This window comes from Sceloporus occidentalis, unplaced genomic scaffold (genome assembly GCF_023333645.1).
Source record: "Sceloporus occidentalis isolate IW3139 unplaced genomic scaffold, rSceOcc1.0.p SCAF_1, whole genome shotgun sequence".
In the NCBI taxonomy this organism is placed as follows: domain Eukaryota; kingdom Metazoa; phylum Chordata; class Lepidosauria; order Squamata; family Phrynosomatidae; genus Sceloporus; species Sceloporus occidentalis.
Window position 1 is genome coordinate 234,530,179 of NW_028316981.1, and position 26,022 is coordinate 234,556,200.

Genomic DNA, 26,022 nt, shown 5'->3' on the forward strand with positions numbered 1-26,022 from the left:
TCAGAGGAGGTTTGTCATTGCCATCATTTGAGGCTAAGAGAGTACGACTTGTCCAAGATCAACCAGTGGGTTTCCATGGTTCAGTGGGGATTCGAACCCTAGAAGCCACACTGGCTCTCACTGCATCCAATACCAGGACTGATATTACAGCCCCCTAGTACTTTCAGTTGTCACAGAACTAAAGTAATTTTACTCTTCTGGAAATAGCAACTAGTTTGATTTATTTATTGCCTTGCCTGAGATTGGTAAGAAGATATGAACAAAACCAAGGCTGCCCCTATACAAGCCAATGGAGGATTAGTGTGTTGGGGCAAGTAGACCCCTCTAGATAGCACTTTTGCCATTCATTATTAACCAGGATTATTAACCACCTCAATGGTTGTTTGAATGACTTCACATGACTAAGCAGGATAACATTTGGGTTGTCATTCATTTTTAGTGTGTTCTATGGCTGTGTCTACACTGCAGAAATAATGCAGCTGACATTATTTTCACTATCATGGTGCAATGCTATGGAATTCAGGGGTTTGTAGTTTTGCAAGATATTTAGCCTTCTCCGCCAGAGAGCTCTGGTGTAACAACAAACTACAAATCCCAGAATTCTATAGCACTGAGCCATGGCAATTAAGGCCGTGTCAAACTGCATTATTTATGCAGTGCAATGTAGCATAAAAGACCAGGCCACTGGCAGGTGAAGTATGCATAATTCTAGAAGAGGTTTGCTTGTCTTGTCGCTATACAACTGTTTTTCATGATGAAAACACTAAAATTTGAGAATTTTGAATTCTAAAAAAGGAGGAGACAGAAACCAAAAGCAACCGTTTCATGGGCAATGCTGACCCAGAGAGGCAGAATTTCTCAGAACTATGACTCAAAGTACCAGAGTCATCTTATCTACAGCACCATTCCCAGGATACAGGACCCAGGGCAAAGAGAACCTACCTCTTTCTTAGTCTATAGAATGTAATTTTGTGTATGATTCATTTTTTTCCTTCCCAATCCTCATAGTCTATCAGAAATCTATTCCTAGTTACTCCTAACCAGCTCTACATCAGCAGTTTAACTTGGCACTGAAAATTCACTTTGTTGCTATTATTGGTATAAATGGTTGGGAGTCACAATCTAAGGCACATCACCCAGATCAGTCTATCAAGACCTACTTGCTGCCAACCCTAGTTTACAGGACCATTATATTCATTACTTTTTAAACGCAAAAGAAGAATTAAGGTTTTGCAGATGCATAAGAAAACAACAGGTGATAATGGAGAAAACTGAGCAATGTCAGGGATCCAGTAAAAGTAAGTTTTTAGTATTAAACTGTTTTTTTTAATTAGCTGACACTTCTGAAAACTTCATCCTAATGTTTTTCTCTGTGTGTCTGGATGGGCCAAGAACGAAGAGAACACTACAACCCCTGCTTATTGGTGTGTGAGATTTGGGTTTATTGCTACAATCTCTTTAAAGTTCCACATCAGAAAGGGGTATTTGTTGTGTACAGTCTCCAGCAAGCAGCATTCTTATGGGCTATTTCAGCTATTCTGAAGTGCATAAGCAACTTGCATTTTTGAACTTAGAACCTGTAAATGTTTGCATAATTTGCATAACATGCTGCTTGTTCTACAAACTGGACAGGGATTTTCCATCCATTGTAAGAAACTCCCTAAGTCTAGATAAACCAATGTGTGCAAAGTGTACAGCGCATATAGGGTTACATTCTGGCTATCTTGGCACTGTTTAGCAGCAAGCATGGAGTACAAGCATTAGTGGAGCAACTGTGAACCATCACCATTTACAAGGTTACAATAGTATAACTATGGCTTATCCAGCGTACAACTGCATTAGGTGTTAGTTTCTTGCCTGTTAGTTTAAATGAATGCTTCCCTGATATAGGGACTGGCAATCCAACCCCACCCCATGTGTACCAGAGACCAATACTATATTGTTCATTCAGTCCAACTGTTTTATATCCTTCATGAAAACTTCCTAGGGACCAGCAAACAATGATTCAAAGAGTGCTACTCTGAGAGAAACTGTATTGAAGAAGAAAAAGTAGTGTGTTAGCTGTATCGTTGTGGCTAATCAGTCACATATATGAACATAACAAGCTACTTATACTCCCTGAGAACATCAAGTTCAGTAGCACCAACATGACTGGGAGTCAATCCATGGTTCAAAACAAGCCTTTCTCAGCCCTACTTAATACCGAACTTGGGACTTCCTGCATCCAAAGGATGTGCTCCAATCAGTGACCCTTCCCCATCACCTTAGAAGTTCAGAAGAAGTTAATATCCCATTATGTGGAGAAGTTCCTTTTGTTCAGCTCTTACAAAGCTGTGAGACAGCAATGACTGTCCAGTGTATGGTTGCTTTCCCCAAACAGTATTAATAAGCATAGTTATGTTAGTCTGCATCAGAATGCAAAGAGATCATATAGGACCTGACTAACCATGGCTGCAACTATACTGGAAAGTTAATGCAGTTTGACACTGCTTTAACTGCCATGGCTCAGTGATATGGAATTCTGGGATTTGTAGTTCTGTGAGATATTTAGCCTTTGCCGTCAGCACACCTTTCCTAGCCAAGCAGCAACAACAAACAAACCATGAAGAAAAAAGAAACAAGGAAACAAAGAAAAAACAGAAAGACAGGGAGTGAATTGCTTTGTTTGGAAGCAATTTAAACAAGTTATGGGATAGACTGGATGGACACATAACAAACTCTGTTTATATCATTAAAAAATACCACTTTTAAAAAAAATAGACACAGGCTTCCAGACATTTCTGGATTGCGATTTTCACAATTTTTCTGCCATTTATGAGAAGACTGCATGGCACCTAAGGGTGCCAAAGGATGAAAGTGCCCAGGCTCTGCCACAGTTGCCTACCTCCATGGGCACAAGGGAACTCCAAGCAAGCATGCATCCCACTGTGCAGCACTCTGAGAAAAGACGTGTTGATCCCAGGAAGTGAGCAATTATGCTCCACCCCAAAGTGTTTACTCCCTTCTTCCCTTTGCTAAACTAATCTGAAGGGCGATAATACACTTCTCTTCAAGCACATGTAGTCACTCTCAGCTATCCTGAAACACAATGAAACACAATAAAGGCATTTTAAAAGGCCAAGGAAGTGTAGCATGATGCAAGACTCCTCTAATTTGTTGCATCATTTAGATGTTTACTTTTGTCACTTCAAGGTTAGCAGAGCACTGTGTATTTTTAGCCCTCACTAAAACACCAAGTGCTTTTCAAGTCAACCCCTGACAAGCACTCAAGTACAAGACCTTGCTTCTCTCGATCACCAAGTACAGAGGGATACTTTTCTGGTCGCATTGCATTTCCTACTAAGATAGCGAACGGGAGAGACATGAAAAAGAAAAAAAAACTGAGGCAGAGTCCCACCTATAGAACTTTGGCAGACAATCTAAGTTAGGAGTTGAGCATTTTTAAATATTAGCAACACCAAAGACATTCCCACTGTGACAAGTATTAACTAGACTGGTTAACATTTCAAGATAAAGGTGCTGTCCCAAGGTTAAATGGAAGTACTTAAAGTGGCACAGACCTCAAGTTTAATGAAGCTACAAATTAGAATCTCAGGTTTCCAGAGCTCTATTTTTAACCTTAATGGGGAAACCCTGAATGCTTTAACATCCCAAACTTAAGCAGGATTCCCTCAGAGGACAATTTTATGGTAAACCTGGTTGCTCAAATCATTATATTTTAGAACACGGATTCCCAAACCGTAGACCTCCAGTTGTCTTGGACTTCAGCTCCCAGAAGCCCCAGCCAACCTGGCCAACAGTCAGGAATCCTGGGATCTGAAGTCCAAAACATGTGGAGGACCAAAGTTTGGGAATCACTGTTTTAGAAGAACAAACATGTCACAGGATCTGAGCTGGATCAGGCCAATGGCAGACCAACAAAACTAACATTCTGCTCCTCTTGTGGTCATCTGCCTATACTGAAGGCCACAAACATAGGGTTGCCATATCCTGCCAGGGTGCGGGACTTTCTCGGTTTGGGGCGGGTCCGCACGGTCCCGCCCCAGTTTGGCCCCGCCCCCGGGATCCCCCCGCGATGGACGCCAGGCAGGGAAAGGGTCTCCCTCGGTGAGGGAGGCGGCCTGGCAGAGGGAAAGGGTCTTGCCTCGGCGGGGCCCTTTCCTGCTGCCTTTCCGCCTCCTCTGCCGGTGAGGGAGGCAGCCTGGCAGTGGGAAAGAGTCTCGCCTCGGCGGGGCCCTTTTCCGCTGCCTTTCCGCCTCCTCCGCCGGTGAGGGAGGCAGCCTGGTAGCGGGAAAGAGTCTCGCCTCGGCGGGGCCCTTTTCTGCTGCCTTTCCGCCTCCTCCACTGGCCAGGGAGGCGGCCAGGCAGGGGAAAGAGCCTTTCCTCTTCTTTCTCCTCCTCCTCTTCTTCTGCCTCCTCTCCTCTTCCTCTTCTTCTTCATCTTCCTCCTCCTCCTCTTCTTCCTTGCCTCTTCTTCTTCTTCCTCCTGTCCTCTTCCTCCTCCTCCTCCCCTTCTTCTTCATCTTCTCCTTCCTCCTCTTCTTCTCCACCTCATCCTTCCCCTCTTCCTCCCCTTTTTCTTCCTCTTCTTCCTCCTCCTCCTTTCCCCCTCTTCCTCCTCCTCTTCTTCCTCCTTTTCTTCTTCTCCTCTTCCTCCTCCTCCTCTGCTTCTTCCACTCCTCTTCTGGTTTTTGGCCAGAAAGGGAAGCACATTTCTGCCATCTGTCTAGGAATAATGCCAAATGTCCTCCATTTTGATCACGCCTAAGCAACATGCATTTATATGATTTAAAAAAAAAAATAATCAATTTTTTTGTGCATCCTCCATTTTTATAAAGTGTCCTACATTTGAAAATTTTGTCCTACATTTTTCCCGGTTTGGAGGTCCTGACTTATGGCAACCCTACACAAACAGGGCACGGGTATAGCAGAATTGTGTTTGTGCTCTGTAGCTAGTGGTATTGACACAGGCCGCTTCTGATGCTGGGAGAAATTTATACCTATCATGATTAGCAGTCATTGTTAGCCTTATCCCTCTAACTCCCTCTTCAAGCTATCTGAGTTATTGGCCACCAAATACATCAATGCCTGAAGAGCAGGAAGACTACGTTCATTTAAATACAAATTTGGAGTACATTGCTTCTGCATCCTAACTGCAAAAAACTTTATAGAGAGTTTGGGCCACTTAACCAACACGTTACTGTATTCACAACTACAAAAAGAGGTGTTTTGCTTTGTTTTCCAAGTCGAATACTAGGCCACCATGATAAATTACTATCCGCAAAGTCTAGATGGAAGTTTATGTAGTAAATCTTCTCAGAGTAGTTCCCTTAAAGTCATTATGGGTTAGGTTGGTGGCAGATGCAAGGGGGGGGGGAGGCCCAAGGGCTCCCAGAAAGGGAGAGGCATTCACGCAAAGGCTACCCCACAAGTTCATTTCCAAACTCCAGGCTCTTATTACTTACTATTACAATGTATTGAAACATTCATCTGCAAATAAGATGCAGATTAATTCATGCTTATGTACACTTTTAGCTGTGGTACTGTACATTCTTTTCAACTATATACAGCCAGTTCAATAGTCTACAATGACCCTTCCGTACCCACAAACCTGACACTCTTTTAGCGTGTACTACAGTGACTAAAGCAGGTGTGGGAAACCTGCAACCTTCCAGATGTTGCTGGCCCCTAACTCATCATCCCCATGCTGGCTAAGGAGTCCAAAAACATCTGGTGGATCACAGGTCTCCCATCTCTGGATTACAGCTACATCAGAAATTAGTTTATTTCACTATGAGTCTCTATTATATGATATCTGTGGGCACCACAACATCTCATGTTCGTGTGCCCGTCCTTTTTTTTAAAGTTAGGTGAATTAACACTGGCCTGTAGGCATTCCTAAGAAGTGAAGGTGGTGGTTGTCTATAGGACCACACTTCTATCCATATAGAGCTTAGATGCCTAGAAGAAAAAGAGCCCCACTATCGCCTGTCATGTCCCCAAGGCCGTCAATGGGTGTCCTGTAAGTTTTTCATATTTCCATATGTGCTCAAAAGTCTGGGGATCCCTGTTTTAAAAGATAATCATATATGAAGGAACAGCTATACTCTTCTCATTTGACTGAAGTCCAGACTTTGGAAGAGCCTTGTGACACAGCTCTTCCTTACCACAAACAAACACAGAAAAGATGCTGCTTCAGAGAGTCATGCCCATGCTTTATCTATGACCGCATATTGTCTAGTAAATAAAAGTACTGTAGTACTTCAGTCTTCAGGTCAGTGAAGATGTGTGTCTTCCAAGCATTACAGATATCATGGTAAGAATTGTAATAGCTGTTCTGGCTTACTATGTGTACTGATCCAAAGATGTTTAGGAGAAGAGCCAAGATAACCAGTACATTTTAGGACACTTCTGCCAGCTTGTAGTTGAAACCACTGTGGACTTGGTGGCTGAATAAGGCTAAAGAAGAGCTACATACATAACATGCTCATGCAGCAACCACACAGAGAAAATGATAGGACACAATACAGCAGAATACAGCCTTGGCAAGTAAGTTTGCTTCTTGAAGAGCTTATTTTCAGAGGCTAATAGCCAAACAAATTAAGCACACTAATGACTAATATGGCTAACTACCATCAGCCTATGTGCATCACTTGTACCTATTTGCTGTTGTTGCATGCCTTTCCTAATGTGAACCTATCATAGGGTTTCCATGGCATGTTTATTCAGAGGGGGTTGCCAATGCCATCCTCTGAGGCTGAGAGTGTGTGACTCAGCCAAGGTCACCCCATGTGGATTTTATGCTTGAGCTGAGATTCGAACCCTGATCTCCAGAGTCGTCGTCCAAACCTCAAACCACTGCATCATGCTGGCTCTTACTTGTACCTATCCAGCTCAAGATATACTAGGTAAACTTGAGGTATCTCAGTGGCAGTTCACATTAAAGGAGACTAGAGCTTAGGCGAATAGCTAAACCAAAACCAGACTCATGTGCAGGGAAATTTAAGAGTCACACCTTTGCCACCCGGGATTGGTTTAAGGGTCAGACAGTTTGATCTGGCAGAGACAAACAGGCCAGATTTCACCATTAAGTACTTTTCAGAGTAAGCCTTACCCCACTGAGGGGAATGGTCTTGACACAGGCCTACCAAAAGCCAGTAATAACTGCAAAGCTAGGAAGCTGGTTACTCTGCGCAGCACAAACTCTGAGCCTTTCCCAGTCTTATCTTTCCAGCTTCCTACTCTAGGGAGCAAGTTTAGAGAAACAGTGTGGCTTCAAGGGGCAGTTTGGTTTCCTCAGTTTTATCCAGCCAAAGCTAGATAATGTTTTTAAGAGGCACATGGCTTGAACACAGCAGGGCAGGTTAAAACCACACCCCAAACAACACAGTCCCTACCAGAAGGACTGGCACTGCCATTCCAAGCCCATGCCAGTCCCAGCAGAGTTACCAAATTGTACCCGAGCCAGTCCCCTTTCTTTCAACGACGGCACTCTTATCACCCAGCGCTTCTCCTTATCAGTGGCAGACATCCAAGCTTTGATAACACCTGAGGCCTAAAGGGTTGTCCATCTCCTGCTGGCTGGCAGGCAGACGGGCAAAAGTCAGGCAGCTGAGCTACCTGAAGCCAGGGGTTGCCAACCAATGCTCTGAGGAGCCCTTAGGGCTCTATATGTACTTCCCAGGTGCCTTTCAAGCCAAATGAAAGAAATAAAAACTGAACGAATTACAGAATAAGAAGATATACTCCTAAACACCATTAACTTGTAAGTCACAGGAGTTGATCACACTGGGGCTGATGTTGGCATTAAAGAGAGGTTAAAGCGCATTTAAAGCATCCTGAAAATGAAGCAGAAACGGCAAGTAATTGTGCGAATGGTTATTGCACACAATGGCACAAATAAAGTGATGTCGGAAATGCATTGTGGCTGAAATCCCGAAAGGAAAAAGATGCCTGTTAATGCTTCTTTGTGACCACTTCAGTGGTGGGTTTTGCACGACGTCGTGTGAAATGGCGATGTGCAGTTCATGGGCTAAACCTCTGACTGCCTTGGTGTGATAATAAACTCCCTCCAGGGAAGGAAAGCCTCTCGGGGGCTCTGCCATAGAAAGAGGGGCTCGGTGCCTCCAAAAGGATGGGAAGCCCCAGAGGGGGCAAGGCAGCGCTGCCAAGGAGCCAGCTGTAAGCAAAGGCCCTCCTGACTCCTTGGGAGGAAAGGCAAAGGGGAAAAGAAAAGTCACCCTGGCAAAGCAAAGGCAGCCCTTCTCCCTCGGCCCTTCTGGGGCCAGGGGAGAGGAAGAAACTGCGGGGGATCCTTTCACTGCCCTGCCTCAACCCAGGACAATGAATGAATGCCTGCCCAGAACGCCCCCCCCCCCCTCGGCCTTGAGCCAGGCCAGTTCAAGCGCTGTCAAGGCGGATGGTCCTCTCCCAGGGCTCCCACCGGAGAAAGCCAGCCCCGAAGAGCCTTGCTACTCACCGCGTCCTCCGGGGAGCCAAGCCAGGGCCAGCAGCAGCCCCAGCCCCAGCCCCCGGCCGGAGAAGAGGGCCATGCTGGGCCCCGAGCAGGAGCAGGAGCAGGAGCCCGGGCCCCAGGGAAGGCTGGAGGGGCTCTCCCTCTCGCCTCCTCCTCCTCCAGACGCCCAGCAGAGGAAGAAGAAAAGAAGACAGGGGGAAAGAAAGGAAGGGAAAGACAAGAGGAGGAAGGAGAGAAGAGGGAGGGGAAGAAAAGGAGGAAGGCAAGAATAGCAGGGGGAGAGAGATGGGAAGAAGAGGAGAGAGCAGTAGAGGAAGAGGAGGAGGAGGGGGCTGCAGGGGCGTCTTGGGCGCAGAGAGCACCGCGGAGGAGGAGGAGGAGGAGGAGGAGGAAGGTGAGGGAGAGGAAGGCCCGCCGCCGCCTGGCTCTTTATACGGTCCGCCCCTCGCCTGCCCGGCCGAGTGTGTGTGTGTGTTGTGTTGTGTGAGTGTGTTGTGAGTCAGGGGCGCCTGGCCGTCCTCTGGTTGGCTCCCTGGCGCCGCCAATCCCCGCCGCCTGCCTGCCTTCCTCCTCTTCCTCCTCCTCCTCCTGGCTAAACCTGGCGCAGCTGTGGCGGCGGGGCAGGTGGGGCTCCGGAGGAGGAGGAGGCCCAGGTGAGGCCGGCCCAGCGCCCTCCTTTTCCCGGACGCGCCCTCCTCCGGCCTTTCCCTTCTGCGCTGGGAGCTTGGCTCTATCTCTCTATAGGATCGATCTGCCTGGAAGAGGTCCTCCATCCGGAGCAGGACTCGAGCCCTGGGAGCTCTGCTTTGGGCCCGTCCTCCGCCTCTCCTGAAGGCCCTCCATCGGGGCAGGAGGAGGAGGAGGAGGAGGAGGCAGGGATTTCCACCTCTAGGAGCCTTGGCAGCTTGGCTTGGGGCCTGTCCTCCACTTGTCTCCATGGTCCTCCATTTTGATCATGACTTAAGGAAGCATAGGACTCCATTTCTAGCCGCCTTTGGAGCTTTCTTTGGGGCATGTCCTCCGTTGGTCTGGAAGGTCCTCTCTTCAGATCCTGACTCAAGCATAGATTGACATTTTCACATTTCTAGGAGCCTTTAGAGCTTTCCTTTGGACCTGTCCTCCACTTCTCCTGAAGGTCCTCCACTTCTCCTGAAGGTCCTCCACTTCTCCTGAAGGTCCTCCACTTCTCCTGAAGGTCCTCCACTTCGAGTAGGATGCAGAAGCCTGGGTTTACGTTTCCAGGAGCTTTGGGAGCTTTGCTTTGGTCTTGTCCTCCATTTCCCTGGAAGGTCCTCCCTTTGGCGGGGCCTTGTCCTCCTTGCGGCAGAGGGCATGGGGTCCCCTTGTGTCCTTTCCTCCTTTGGGACTGATGGCCACCCTCTGCCTCTGGGGCTGAGAGAGTGTGACTAGGCCAAGGCCACCCAGCAGGGATCCCAAGCCTGGCGCTCAGGCGGCACCCGCACTGTCGAAGGAGTGATGTAGTGTGAATTAGGATTGCACTCATCATCCATCCATCCATCCATCCATCCATCCAAGTGAATTAAGATTGCGTCTATTTCCATCCATCCATGTAAACTGGGCTTGCGCCCACTGCCATCCAGCCCTCCATGTCCGCCATGGCAGTTTCCAGGAGCCTGCCTTTGAAGTAGATCTGTTTAGGATTGCAGTCCTTGGAGTCTCTCCTCATAAGTCAGTGACAGGGAATTCAGTGCTCTTGACTTCCAGCTCAATGCTTCAGCACATGATTACATTTGTGGGGTTTCTATCCTGGGCCCACTTACCTGGAAATAAAGCAATTCAACACAGAAGGACTTACTTCTATGGGAAGCATTTATAAGACTGCTTTAATATCCTCTGCGAATCCTTATTCTGCAAAGTAGCAGGTGTATTGTTTATTTGTTAAATAGAGCGATCTTGTTCAAGCTAGTTTTCAAAGCATAGAAAGCCATGTGGCTTTTACGTTTTTCTTTTGGAAATGTATTTGGATCCTAAGAAAAAGAGATTGAATGCCAGATATGTTCTCATGCATGGCCCTCTGAGTCGAGACTTGACCCTTCTATTGAAGCAGAAAAGGATTACTTCTGCTTTCTCTTGTCTAAGATTACAGTTAAATGTTAATTTTATAAAATGGCACGGAGGGATCCTATAATTAAAGCTGTAGCTTGCCTTTGAATGAGAAAGATGTTCATTTGTAGCACTTGAACATTCAGTTAGAGGCCATGAAGCAGGAAGAAAGTGAAATAAAAAGAGAGAACAGAATAAAATGCATTTTGTTCATGGTAGGCTTTGAGAAGAGAGAAGATCCTGAAACCACTCCAAAATGCATCGGTATCATTGACTTCTGTTGGATTCTTTAAGTGCAAACAGATTCAGGTTTAGCAGGTTCTTGTTTCACTATCCACTTTATTGAAGCAGGCGTGCTTATTTCTTTTGAGTTATATCCAACCCGTGTTGATATTAGCAGGAAGATCTTTAACTGGCATCATTCCAAACAGGAAGAGGAAGGAACTTGTGGCTTTTCTTATGGTAACAAGGCATTCTTTAAAAATAGTTATTTAATGCATGTTTGCAAGTGCACTTTCCTAGGAACATATATGCCACAAGAGCCAGCATGGCGTAGTGGTTCAAGCATTGGACTATATGACTCTGGAGTTGCATACACACTGCAAAAATAATCCAGGATGACCCCACCAGAAGCCAACAACTTAGCTTGTCTGTTAGACCTTGCCGGGACATAGAATAGTAGCCCTTCTACTTGGTGGTGGTAGTGGTGGTGGTGGTTGTTTTGTGCTTTCAGGTTGTTTGACTTATGGTAACCCTAAGCCCCACCATGAGGCTTTCTTGGCAAGTTTCTTCAGAGGGGGGTTGCCATTGCCATTCTTGGAGGCTGAGAGAGTATGACTTACCCAAGGTCACCTAGTGGATTTACATGGCTGAGCAAGGATATGAGCCCTGGTCTCCAGAGTCCAGTGCTCAAACCACTACGCCACACTTATCTGTGTTTTATTGGAAAAGGATTTTTCCTGTCCTAGGTCACTGAATAATCACTTTCTTTATCTGGAAGAGGATGGAGAGAAGACAAAGGCCTGTTACAGACTGCCAAAATAAAGCTGCTTCAGGTCTCTTTAGAGGTATGCTGTTTAAATGATGCATGCATCCTAAGAATCCGGAAGCTGCACCAAAGCTGCACTCCAGTGCTTGGGGATGGAGTGTGGCTTTGGCGTGACCTCCAGATTCTTAGGACCCATGCATTATTTAAATAGCATACCTCCAAAGAGACCCGAAGCAGCTTTATTTTGGCAGTCTGTAACAGGCCATTGGCTGGAATTTGCAGAAGCAATAATCAATAGATGCATTACATACATTATTTTCTTAGTAAGCACTTTATGGGTATACAGCCCGAACATATCAGAGAGAAAGAACACAGTTAGATCAATTTTTCTTCTTTTTTTTTAAGCTATGGGTTTTGGGCTTGGGGATTTCTGCTAAAATAAAGTGTGGCACCCACACTTTGTGTTGGTGAGGAATTGTACTTCCTGGAAGTCTCTACAGCCATAAGTCTCCGGAGATTATCAGATGGGGGGGAAAAACAGGAAGTAAAAGGCATACTCCCGACATAGGTTTTCATACAATGTCATGCTCATCCAGGACTTCTCCTGTAAAGAACCCACAATGCTCCTGCAACAAACCATTCAGGCGGAAGTCCCATGAATGGCTTCTCAATAGCATGAATGAAGCGCAATTGCAAGGGTGCATTAGTACTGTTGGGGAAGCAACCAGGGACATAGACTGCATTTTGGTGGAGGTAATCTGTTCTCATTGCTAGGATCAGTCTTGCAGTGGATTTCAGTCTTCCTTTGTGATATGGGGCATGATTTTGGTGAAGTAATAAATTTTATTTTATTGTATTTTATTCTGTGCGGGATGAAAACATGATTTGCAGATATGCGCCATAGTGAGGAAACATATGCGCAAAATGGTCAATTTCAATGTATTAATCCAGTGTATTAATGATTCATTCATGGATGGGTGCAGATCGTGATATTATTTGGTTGTTATGTTGCAATTATTGTGAGATTTCAAAAATATCGAGCTCTATAGCACTACTGTTACACATTAGCTTTCACTACCGCAATAATTGCTGAATTGGCCCTGGTGTGATAATCTCCCTAGTCTCCCTTTTGAAAAAGTAGTAGGGTCATAAAAACAGCCTCGGGGCTACGTTAATGAGCCCTGTTCTGTAGGAATGGAAGTTCTTATTTCAGAACGTATTTTGACATTGTGAATGATTCATTTTTATTTTATTTTTTTGGATGATTGCAGGCAATGGAAGATATGGACGTTTCCCAGAAACAAGATTAATTAGCTGGCAGAGACAATGTTCCGGAAACTGGCTGTGGGGGAAAGAGACATTGCATCATCCAAGGTGTGCATCATCATTAACTTTGCTTTCTGCATCTGTCATGGACATCCAACTAAAGAAAGACGATGTGTCTCAGATCACGATAGGAATTTTAATTACGAACACTGTTTTCCTTATTATAATTGAAGTGGCTGTTAAGGAAATTGTAGTAGGTTTGTTTTACAAATCAAACTATTAAGGAATATTCAGAGATGAACTAGGGATTTAGAACTATAAACAGTGAATACCAGCTACTACTTGTGTTGTGGATGACCCAGAGTTTTTTGGTTTTTGAAAAAGAGCTTGCCATCATCACCACACAGACAAGCTCTTGGATTGATTATTGACACCGGCCTCTAAATCTTTGTCACAGAACTTTTCAATACTGTCGGCAGACTGCTGTATGGATAATGCTCATTATTCTGCATAAAACAGAGAATGGAGATTGAATTTGCGTACCAAGTCACTTGTGGTGGAAGATTGACATGATTAATACTGCTGCACACTGTACACTTACTCTAAACACTTTGTTCAAAACAGTAGATGATCAGATTTTTTTGCCTTTTATATTGTTTGGAAATTTCTGTCATGAACTATACCATGTCCACACATTTAAGCCAATTCTGACTCACTTTTTTCCATGAGAGCATATAATAATGGAATAATAACTAAACTGCAAAACATTTATTCAGGGAGACTATTAATGACTATTAATAAAACTTTCCTCAAAGCTATGGGCTAGGTCAGGTATTAACTGAGGTCCGGTCCAGAACAGCACTTTGCGCCAGCCTGGACACGTAGTAGGGTCGCCCGGGGGCACACTCCGCAACCCTACTATGTAGCGGTGGCATCATCATGGCAGCCTCCCATCTACACGGGGGCCGCCATGATGCTGGCACCACCGCTGAGCGCCCAAACATGGTGCACAGGAAGTGCTGTCATGATGGCACCACTTACTGGTTGTGGCACTACAACAAAGAAGCTGCTCTAGGCAGCTTCTTTTCATTGCAGCGCTGCAAGCTTCATTCCCGTGGCAACCAGGTGGTTGCGGGAACGAAGCCATGGGAGAAAGGGGCTGGGCGGCCCCTTTCTTCCATGGCTACACCCAGGTTGGGGTCTCTGGGCTGCCATTGAGGCTGCCCTATCCCCAACCCGGCAAGAAAAGGGGCAGTCTGTATTGCGCCTATGTTATGAATAAGCGATGTCGCATGGTGGAGTAGTCAGGGATGGACATGTGGCAAAAAATCCAGGCCCCAACTACTGAGGGAGCAGCAGGTGATGGGGCACCAGCAAACAAACTCAAAATTAGCTTGAGCCTGCTAGGGTTGATGCTGGTTGCCATAACACCCTTTCTTATTTTCTTTACAATATTTATATTCGTAGCTTGGGTAACTAGGTGTGTACTCAGTTACTGGTGAACACAGTATTTTTTTTTAACTTAAGAAAATATATTATCCTTTTCAATGCCCATTTGGTGCTTATTACAGTCAGCCATATCGATGGGGTTTGTGTGTTAGATCCCTCCCACAGATACCCAAAAGAACATGGTACCTCAAGTCCCATTATTGCCAATGGACATGAGACGACTGCATTGGTGTGGCCATCTGCATGCGCTGCCATTGACAATAATGTAGCAGGGCCATCCATGGATGCTCCAATCCGTGGATGCTTAGCCTGCCAATATGAAGGGCCAGTTGTACACTTTCTCTCTCAACTTATAAACAAACACATTACAGTGCACCGTTCTTTTATGTGAGTGATCCGTTCCCCCCCTGTGTAAAAGAAATTGCGCGTCTGCTTGAGCCCCATTACAGGTAATGGGGCTCGTGCTTGCGGCGGTGCACATGCACCACTCTCACAGCACCACCTCTTCCAGCGCTGCTTTCAGCATATGCTGAAAGCAGCATATAATGTGCCTGCATATGACACAGGTGCACTGTACATTATAAAAAATACAATACATTACCCCAAACGACACACACTAATATATACACACACACACACACACACACACAAATGACTCCTCCCACACCCTGCAACCTAAATCACCACAAAACAAAAAAACACCAAAACCTTCACAAAAAACACAGAATCAACAAAAAACCAACACTTAGTTGAATCCACACTCTCCAAATCAAGAATATAAAGCTAAATAAATTAAAATGATTTTTTCTATAGCACTAACACTAGACATTACTGCTGTTGACCTAAAGTATAAAAACAGCTCTAAGCATCAAATCCCACAAACATTTTCTTTCTGTTATTTATTTTTAATACAAGACAAAATGGCATGATGCTTATTCCAATGTAAATTTAGGGGAAGCAAACTCCATGGTATTCCTTGAAGTCAACAAAGGTGTTATGATTCAGAAAGTTAAAAGTGGAAAACAGAACAAGTTCAGAGATTCCGAATATTACTTTGTATCAGGATTGGTAAACTATTGTTCTCTTTGCTTGTTTTGTTCTAACACCGGTGGTCAAACTATGGTCTTGTGGTTCACAAGTTGCTGACCGCTTTTTTTTGTGGGCCCAGGACCCAAATAATTGTTTTTGCTCCCTCAAAGGCAGTTTTGCAATTTTTGTACTTTATTAGGCCATTTTAGACCCAGAAGAGACTTCTTTCCCAACAGAAGTAAACTATAAGTTGATCCCTAGGTCTCTTCATGTTAAAGAAAAGCTCTTTGTATACTGATTTTCCAGACTAGCATGGCTACGTCTTTGAATTATTTTCATAGGCATAGAATACTTTTGTGGGCATTCTGTTCATAATAAAATATAATCACATGGACACACATCACAGAAGACATGGAATAAATGTGACAAGGAGGTTGCTAAACATAAAAATATTTCTTCCCCACAATGAGTATTATTTTCTGTTGATGATGATAGTTTATTTATTTATATAGTGCCAACACTGTACATGGTGCTTTACAATAAAAGAACAACAAAAACAGTTCCCTGCCCTCAAGCTGCCCTCGTGGCATATATGTTCCTAGGCATAAAGGAGCTCTGCCTGCCTCTTCTTCTCTCTGAATCCAGGGCAATGACAGTTGGGATGGAGGGAAGGCTTTTCATCTGCTTCTGGACAGCTGCATCTATGTTCATCCAGTTTTCACATATGTAAACCCTCATCGTTACTTCAGTTTTGTATAACATCTTGGTGTAGACAGAGGTAGATATCCAGGGGTTAGACTACTGAGTACAGTCTATGTGTGCCTGCCCTTAATAAATATTTGGAAGCTATAGTTAGAGAAATTTTTGGTTGCTAGGCTGTCTGATGTGCTTTGTAGATCATGTATCACCAGTTTGTACCAATTCTACAAGATTCTAGTTTGATTCTAAACTGAATTCAGGGTGTTGGTTTTGATCTATAAAGCCCTTAACGGTTTGGGGACAAGATGTCTGAAAGGCAGTTTGAGGTCCTTGGCAGAAGCCCTGTTTCAATTCTCACTGCTCTGAGAGACTAGGATGGTGAGTACATGAGCCAGGACTTTCTTCATGATGCCAGCACCAAAGATGCCTTCCTCAAGGGAAATGAGGCTGACTCCATCCTAGCTGAGCTTCCAGCATGGGGTCTTTAAAATCAGTTTTGCTTCTATTACTGTTTTAATTTACTCTTTTAACAGGTTTATAAAAAAATGTTGCAAAATAATATTTATTTGCCAGCCATGGTGGGCTGAGAGGTGAGAAAATAATACTACAGTACATCTATTACCATGTCTACAGGTTTAATCTATCCTATCTGAAATGCTTAGTACCAGATGTGTTGGGGATTTTGGATTTTTTTCCCAGATTCTGGAATATGTACATATACATAATGAGAACCTTGGAGATGAGACCCAAGTCTCAACATGAAATTCCTTTATGTTTCATATACATCTTATACACATAACATGAGGGTAATTTTATACATAATATTCTTAATAATTTGTGCATGAAACAAAATTTGCTTACACTAAACCATCAGGAAGGAATGGTGTCACTATCTGAGCCATTCATGTGGACAATTTTGGATTTTTGAGTATTTTGGATTTCAGAATTCTGGATAAGGGATACTTAACCTGCCCGACATAATGATGATATTATTATTGTTCTTACTAAGGCACAGGTGCTGTTATTGTCATATATTGTTTATCTTTTCATATGTCAACATGTAATCTTTCAAATAGCCATACCAATATTCTCATTCCTCTCCTGATTTGAATTTGCCAGCATGCAAACCACTTGGCCTGTGTCCAACTTATGATAGTGTGGTAACATCAGAATTTTGTTTTACCATGATATCTTCAAGTTGGCTGACATAAGTTCTCCAAGCAGCCATGACAATACTACTGTGAGGAAAGAACTGGAACACTGTGTGAGGAACACTGTAGGTTCCTCCCACTTGACTCAAAGCATTTGACACTATTAAATCAGTCTAGGAAAAACTTAGTCTGTACTCTCTGGGATAACCCAGGCTACTTCTTTAACACTGGAATATGGCTCACCCATGGTGAGTTGGCTCATAGCCCAGTGGTAGAGCACTTTGAATACAGATGATTGCAACTTCAACCTCTGGCATCTCAAGTTACATGGCCAACATAGCTGGGTGATGGGAAACACCACTGCTGGAAGCCCTGGTGAGGCACTACCCAGTGGAGTAAACTGTCTGCTCTCTGAGCTTACCAGGGAAGGAAAAGGTGAGAGTATACCCTAATTTCTTTCCCCTACCCAACCTGAGTTGAAACCAGCTGCTGCTTCATCATCTGGATCTCCTCCCTTTCCCTCCTCACCACCAGTAAGCAACAGCAACAACAGCCCTGCTGGAGCTGGACAGCTGCCTGAAAGTAGGAGGACATGGAACTGCATGTACAGAGTTGTGTGTGGGTACAGGATCTTGGCTTATGAGTGCATAGGACTGCAGCCTAAATTCATTACATTACACTCTTCCACATTTAGGAGTTCACTGAAAGGTTAAACTCTGTCATTTTGGACTGGATAGAGTTTTCACCACTGTCAGAGGTGAGCAACTGCAGAAGGCTAGGGGCAGGAAACAATGGAGGGTTATGCCTCAACCCCCAAAAACCGTAAATTTTGTTGCCTCCAAATGTTCTCTTTGCTTCCATGGTTTAGCCTCCCAGCCCATTTTAGGCCCAGGAGAGATCTTTTTAAAACAAAGATGAAGTGAGCAGAAGGCTCTTCCGATTGACTTCCTGTTTCAAAGAAAGGCTTCTTCTAGTTCTAAATTAGCCCAAGGGGCAGAATTGTGGCAAAGATGCCCCACACACCTCCTAGAAGGCATTAGTGGGCAATTGGTTTTTTTACCCTGAGGGCAACTACAATGGCCCTAGGGTCACACTTTGCCTACCCCTGATATACATTATATGACAGTTTAGGATGCACTTGTCACTTGCCAAAGATTATTCAATGACTATTATTAAATAACCACAAAAAGGAGATACAAAAGACTGCAGTAACTGTAGGAGCATAGCACTAATCTCCCATGCAAGCAAAATAATGCTCAAAATTCTGCAACACAGACTCCAGTCTAACATGGAGAGAGAAATCCCAGAGGTCTAAGCAGGGTTCAGGGGACCATGTTGCAAACATACAATGGCTAATGGAGCACACCAAGGAATTCCAAAAGAAAACCAGCCTGTGCTTTATAGACACAAAAGCAAAGCCTTTGACTCCATAGATCATGAAAAGCTATGGAGTGTCCTTAAAAACATGGGAGTGCCAAAACATCTGATAGTCTTGATGAGGAATCTGTACTCAGGACAAGAGGCTACTGTTAAAACAGAACACAGAGAAACAGAATAGTTCCCAGTTGGCAAAGACGTCAGACAAGACTCCATCTTTTCACCCTATTTGTTTAACTTATATGCAGAACACATTATATAGAAAGCAAGCTTGAATACAGACGAAGAAGTGAAAATAGGAGGAAGGACTGTCAACAATCTAATATATGCAGACAACATCATACTATTAGAGGGAACATCACAAACTAGATCAACTACTGAGGAAAATCAAGGAAGAAAGTGAAAAGGCAGGCTTACTGTTGAACATAAAGAAAACACAAATAATGACCATAGAGAACCTACACAAATTCAGCCTAGACAATGATGAAATAAAATAGTAAAAAAAAAATTCTCATACCTGCAGTTAAACATTGATCAGAACGGGGACTGCAGTCAAGAAATCGGAAGAAGAAAAAGAAAGGGATAGAGTGGCTATGAAAGAACAATCCTAAAGAGCAAAGATATAGAACTGAACACAAAAGTTAGAATCATCCAAGTTATTGTATTCCCTATCACCATGTATGATGTGAGAACTGGACAGTTAAGAAAGTAGATAGAAAGAGAATTGATTCTCTAAGGATGCTAAGGATTCAGTGAAAAGACAAACAGATTTTGGTCTTCCAAATGGGTCCTAGAACAAATCAAGCCAGAAATCTCCCTGAAAGGCAAGATGATTAAACTGAGGCTGTTGTACTTTGGTCACTTCATGAGAAGGCATGACTCATTGGAAAAAACAATAATGCTAGGAAAGGTGGAGGGAAGTTGAAAGAGAGGAAGGCCAGATGCTAGATGAATCAATTCTATTAAGGACGTCACAGGTATGAATTTACACAGGTATGAATAAAAAGAATGATGGAAGTTAGGGAGCGTTGGTGATGTCTCATCTACAAGTTTGTCATGAGTCGAGATTGACTCAAGGGCAGTTAACAACAAACTGTTACTATCATAATCTATGTCTATATCGTCTGCGTTTATCTCTCCTTAGTTCCCCTTCCTACCCAAACACATAGATAAATATCTGCCAGTTTAGGTAACCCTCCATGAATCTGATTAAGTTCTGAATGCTTATGCCATATAAAGTTTGTTAGCTCTTTGTTGTTGTTTTGCTATGGCAGGGCAACACACCCTGTTACTGAGTGCCTTCAAATAATTTCTGATTTGTGGTGACCCTAAGGCAACCCTGTATTTCTTGGCTAGATTTCTTCAAAGGGAATTTGCCATTGCTTTCCTCTGAGGCTAAAAGAGAGTCATTTGCTCAAGGTCATCCAGTGAGTTTCCATGGCACAGCAGGCATTTGAACCCAGGTCTCTCGGAGTCCTAATCCAACACTCTGCTGTCTGCCCCCCTTACATCGTAGAATGGATTTCACACAACTAAATTTGCAAGGATAAATCAACCATGTGTGTTGCCAGTGTTGCAAATGTTAGAGCACACTCTTGGGTTGGCAGGTGAATTGAGGTAAATGCTCCTGTCCCTTTAATGGTTGCGTAGAAGAGGGAATTTCAGTAGGTGTTGCTTGTCAAGCATCTATGTAACAAGGAATGTGTACTGAAATTGCTTCTTCTATACAACCATTAAAAGGACAGGAACCTTGACAGCTCTAGCACACATGTTCCTAACGTAGAGTGGTTAGGGTCAGTGAGGTGGTTGCCCTCGAGAAACATACAGAGTGAAAGCGCCTGCAGGGTTATCTACTTTTCTTCTACAATCCAACATTGGTTGTTTGAAAATTTTAATGAAGTCAGTCTTGCTGTTCCCAAGAGTGGAATCCTCAGTCATTATAATGGCTGGAGAACCATTTCCCGCTGAGCTGAAATGTTTCTATTTTCAGAAGGTTAATTAGCACATTACTAATGAGGAATGACTTAATAATAGCAGCTGTTCCAGTGTTGGGATCTTCCCCTACTACAAATGTAGTCTATTTATTTCTCTATTGACAAGGATTTGTGGGATAGAAATATATTTGGTAGCACCAAGAATTTTAGTAACACTTAAGTCAACATTAGGAATCTACCTACAATTTCACTAGTTTTGAATGTCCTTGTCTCGAGATGCATGATGTGAGGAAGCAAAAAAGAAGGTGGTGGGGATGAAGTGAATAGATGTTGATATGGGAAAATAGAAACATTTCAATTCAGCTGGTAAGTAGGTGGGATAAAGACACTTTCACATACACCAGCTGCTGAAAACATGTTCCGTCCTTTGGAGGAAAAAAGGCATTATAAATAAACATTAGTATTATTATTGTTGTTGTTGTTGTTGTTACAACTACTACTTAGGGATGTCCAAAAAGGCTAATTCATGGGCTTCTCAACTGTTGTTCCTCCAGACTGTTTGGACAACTCCCAGGAGTCTCAGCAAGGATGGCCAAGAATCAGGAATTCTGGTAGTTGAAGTCCAAAACATCTGGAGGACCAAAATTTGAGGACCCATGCCTTACAAGCCATTTAGAGCTGTGACATGGTTACAGTGGGCTTGCAGAGATACAGATTATGGAAAACAAGGTTGCAGTCTGTTCTGTTCAGGGGCAACCTACTCTCATTATATTGTCATGAATCACAGAATATTTTTAATGTAGGAGGGGAAAAGAATATGAACCAGATAGAATTATAAACCAAGAAAAAATAGAAATACAACAATGGAAAGGCCTGTCTGCATAGATTTCCATGAGAGGTAATCAAATATCCAGATAAATAGCCATGAGACGTTGAGGTCCACATACTGCTTGTTCAGTGGCATAAGGGTTGTAGGGTCTTCTTGAGCCACAGACTCTGATGCCAGCTGTATCAGACAAACTTTCTAGGAAGGAAGAAATAAAGCTTTCTAGGGAAGAGCTTAATTGCTGGACATAAGATCATACCGCAGTAGCAAGGGCAGCTAAAGCCACAGCTGCAGCTTAAGCTTATCCACATATGGTTCCCTTTTCTTTTTTAGAGGCATGCCTGACGGTTGAACTCCAACTACCTCTGGGAAATGACGCTGCAGTACAATAAAAAAATCTTCAGAATCTACAAAGCTCTCACGTAGCCAGAGAGAGAGAGAGAGAGAGAGAGAGAGAGAGAGAGATAAGCCCTTAATGCTGGCATTGCAGAACAGAAAGGTGATCGACGTGGACGCAGCGGCCCTTCCCCCTCCCTGCTGCCACTGTTCCCACTTGGCCTTCCCAGGGATACTGAGGATGAATTGTTGCTGGAAGTGAGCCTGTCGCCTCTGATTTGCTGCTCTTGAAAAATGTCTCATGAAGCCCTGTTGTGGGATTGGATTGTTGCTGTTCTTAAATTACCAGTGACAGTGGGGTGTCTAGAGTATAGCAGCCTTCAAGGACAGGATGTCCAGAATGAGAAAGATTGAAGCAAGTTGGACTGAGATTGAGATGTTGATATATATGCTGTAAGACACAAGTGTGTGTATGTAGACACACACTCTAATGCAGTTAGTTGCTCTGTGAATGAAAAAAATATGGGCTGTATGCCTCTATGCCCAGCAACAGGTTCTTTGAAAGTATCATTCCTCCCGTGGCCCCATCTTAGTGATGGTTGAGGATCAACAGAGGGATATCAGGGGTTTTAGTTTTTAATTGTTGTTTTTATGCTTGATATTGTGTTTTTAATATGTTATACTGTTTAATACTGTCTTAAGGGGGGGAGGGATAAAGTGTTTTTAATTGTTGTATTTTATATTTTACTGTTGTCAACCGCCCAGATTGGTTTCCCATAGGGCGGTATACAAATAATAATAATAATTATTATTATTATTATTATTATTATCATGGAAGGAATACTTTGTGCAAGCAGATAACCAGGAATTTAATTAGCTTCAAATACTAGTGCAAGATTATATCTCTATGGTTCTTGCAAGCCTTTGGAGAGGAGGCAGCTAGATAAAGAGCTTACTCCTCCTCCTCTTCCTACAGTAATTTTCCTGCAGTTTCAAGAGGGCTGGCCCATGGCATCACATCACATATTGCCTGAGATTCTATATTGTTGAGCAGAGTTTAAGATACCCCATAAAAAAAAAACCCACACAATGACACCCTATCACTGTGCTCAGCACTCACTGTTTTGCTGCAATAGCCCCCGTGCCCACCACAATTCCATGGCTGGTGGAGAAATCACTGAGTGGTTGGGTGGAATCAGAAGCATCCAGATATTTCCCCATAACCAGGTGTGGACCAAAGACATGTTCCACCAAGACCTCCTGGGTCCCCCCAGAAGTCTCTGCAGATGATGTCATCAGTCCATATCTGGCTATGGACACTGGATACTATGGAGGGAGGAAGAGAAGACCAACCTCCACAATGACCAAAATAACATATATGTAAGTGTAAGGTGAACTTACTTTTGCATATGCCAGTAACAGGATGCCAGAATGTGTGAAAGCCAGCTGGATTGGCAGTTGAATCTTTCCTCAACACCGGTGATAAGACAGCATCTTTCACCACATCTGATGGCAGCAAACTACTATAGGGAGTACAGCAGTCTCCTCCAACACCTTACTGTTGCCTCACTGCAACTTTAAAAAAAATATTAATTTTCTTTTTTTATTTCTTAAATGTATTGACAAATTTCACATGAGTGTATAAGAGGAATGTACAAATCATTAAACAATTAACAAAAACCACAACAGTTGAAAACAACAATTAAAAACCGTTAACATAAAGATTTTGTAACAGTTTTGTAATTATGTGTATGTCTATTATCATTTACAAATTCTCGCTAGTATTTGTGAATGATAACAGACACAGACACATGTACTTTCAAATACAAAGACATACACATCCGTTATCATTCATAAGTATAATAAACAGCTGGCATGTTTTATTGAAGGTACAATGGTCTGAGCATTTTTTATCATCCTAACTTCATTTGCCAGGTTTTCCATTAGTGTAAGATTCCAGAACTTCTTTCTCCATTATTGGGTGATTTTTAAAAACCTTTTCCCTGGGGAAACACAATTTCAAGCCTTGCAGTGAACCAGAAGAAGAAAAGCAATATTTTACGCTGGAGTGTACTGCCATCTCCCAAATAAAGAGACAATAAAACATTTCCCTGGAGCAATTTCCACATCTTGTTTGTAATCCATTCTGCTGCTTGAAACATTTCTATCCAGAGCCACACCACATCACACTGCCACCACATATTACCAGTATCTCCATCCTTTCCAGCTGTAAGGGGTGAGTTGTAGAGTTGTTTGCATAACTCCAATGCACTGGAGTTAAATACTGCCTGTGAAATAATTTAGGACAGTACTTCTGGGCTATAGCAGAAACTAAGTTCATGGAGTCATTGTTCTATATGAAGCCTCAACACTTTTGATTAATAATAATATTAGGATCTTTCTTCCAGGCATTCTTAGGCTTCTAGATTACCATACTGAATGTCTAGTAGGTCATTATATCATGTAGAAGCCAAGCCTCTAGCATTCGCTTCTGTCTGAGTAATCAAACCTCAAAATTATTTAATGTCCTCTCTACTTGTGATTTCCTTCCAGGATGTATTTTTAAAGATAAGGTGAATTTTAATCTGAAACCATGATAATATTTTATTTCGTTGCATAGCCAGTAGTCCCTCCATTTTTAGGTGAGCTATCCCAACTTCTCCACTAACTTTAAATTTACTGTATATGGGTTAGTTATTTTCCAGCACTTTATCAAATCCTTTCTTTTTGTTTTAAGTGAAATATATACACTAGAGGTCTCATAACAAAGTACAGTGTCCCCACACCATACGCTTGCTTGCCTTATGCAGATTTGAACTTACGTGTAAGGCAAGCTGTGGCAGACAAAATAGGTGCAGGTGCCGCAGGCACCCATGTGGCACCGCACACGGGAACATGCCTCCATAGAAAATAGTGGGATTTAACCATATATGCTTTTCCCCATATGCATGGGGGTGGGTGGGTCTGGAACGGATCCCCTATGTATCGGAAGGGGCCACTGTATTGTCATGCATCCTTGGTGTGAGTGTGCCTCTCCTTGTGCCTGAAGGCCTGGAAAGCAAAACAAAACAAAGACAGAATCAAAGACAGACATTCCTGCTTCAAGGTACTGTAGATCTTAACCCAGCAGTAAAAGGTAGTTTTCCAAACAAAAATGTAAAACCTTCTTGTCTTTGTAAACTATTCTTGACCCAAAGCAGTAAGAAAGAAGCTTGCATCAAAGTGATCTTCCATGTTTGTTGAAGTATTTATATTTCTACAGGTAGAGTCACAGCATAGCACTATTAAGCTTATTTGAGGTCTATCAAACCAGTTAGCAGGATCTCTGAACAAAATGAGGCTATGACTAGATATAGGGCTCACCAAGTGTTATACTATCTTTCCTGAAGCTATACATGGATCAGGGGCCCCTTTTGTTCTAAGCAAGACGATAGATCGGTGATGGAGTATAGCCTTGGCTTGCATAAGATCCCAGGTCAACCAGGTGGCAAGCGATTGTAAAAAGCCTGCTTGAGAACTAGAAGGACTACTGCTATTAGAGTAGGCAATATTGGGTTAGGTCATGGATGAGCAATATGAAGCCCATAGGCTACATACAACCTCTCTCACCCAATTTTGCAGTCCCTGGACCTTCTAGAAGAAAAGTGTGTGAGAATAAGTTTATTTTCTGGAGTTTAGGAATCAAAGCAATGAATTCAAATGGCAAGAAAGGAGATTCCAAGAAAACATTAGGAAGAATGTCCTGATGCTAAGAGATGTTTGACAATGGAATAGACTCCCTTAGAAGGTGGTAGGTACTTCCCTTTCGGATGTTTTCAAACCAAGGCTAACACTCAGAGGAGTTTCATGGTGGATTCCTATACTGCCAAGGGCTGGACTAGGTGGCCTTGGAGCCCTTCCAAGCCTATGATTCTGTGAGTTATACCACCTGTTTCTGAAAACAACACAGCAAGCACATGGCTACAGAAAGACCCATGATGGGCCTATGTAACTTCCCAGCAGTCAAGCTCATAATACATTCTTTGTATCCACTATCAGTTTCATATGCAATACTCTTCAGCAGATGGTGACTTGCATGTCATTGGGGCACTGAATCACCTCTGTGTTTTAGTCCAAACCTTTAAAAAACTATTTAAGGCAATGACATTTTTGAGGATAAAATCCAGCACCATGGATAATCCCTTCAAAGTTCAGAAATAGATTGACATGGATCACATCAGAGTATGTTTGTGGTACTGAATGTTCCTATGGATAGCCATAGCTCAGCAAATTTCACATTGAAGAGGACCTGGGTTTGATCCCTGGGTATAGTTTCCCAAAGAAAATTGTGTATAGGTGTGATTCAGCAGTCATTACAAAAGGATTTAATATCTTGTTTGGTGGATGAAAAATAGAAATGCACTGTCAGTCTCACACTATTGTAGAGC

At 43.1% G+C, this 26,022-nt stretch overlaps 1 protein-coding gene and 1 long non-coding RNA gene across 3 annotated transcripts in view; one reads left to right on the forward strand and one right to left on the reverse strand.

Annotated features, from left to right (window-relative positions):
* The window catches only part of LOC149323624 (very low-density lipoprotein receptor-like), a 28,952-nt gene extending 20,303 nt beyond the window's left edge, over positions 1 to 8,649 (reverse strand). For both annotated transcript variants that reach the window (XM_089490215.1, XM_089490209.1), the window contains exon 1: positions 8,480 to 8,649. In XM_089490215.1, coding sequence (XP_089346341.1) covers positions 8,480 to 8,552 — 73 coding nt within the window. In that variant the 5' untranslated portion in view covers positions 8,553 to 8,649. The remainder of the gene's footprint in view (positions 1 to 8,479) is intronic.
* Positions 8,650 to 9,344: 695 nt separating this feature from the next.
* On the forward strand, positions 9,345 to 13,328 carry LOC149323625 (uncharacterized). The gene is made up of 3 exons (XR_016277309.1): positions 9,345 to 9,591; positions 9,672 to 11,002; positions 12,800 to 13,328. It is a non-coding gene; the product is annotated as an uncharacterized LOC149323625 (long non-coding RNA).
* Positions 13,329 to 26,022: the final 12,694 nt, after the last annotated feature.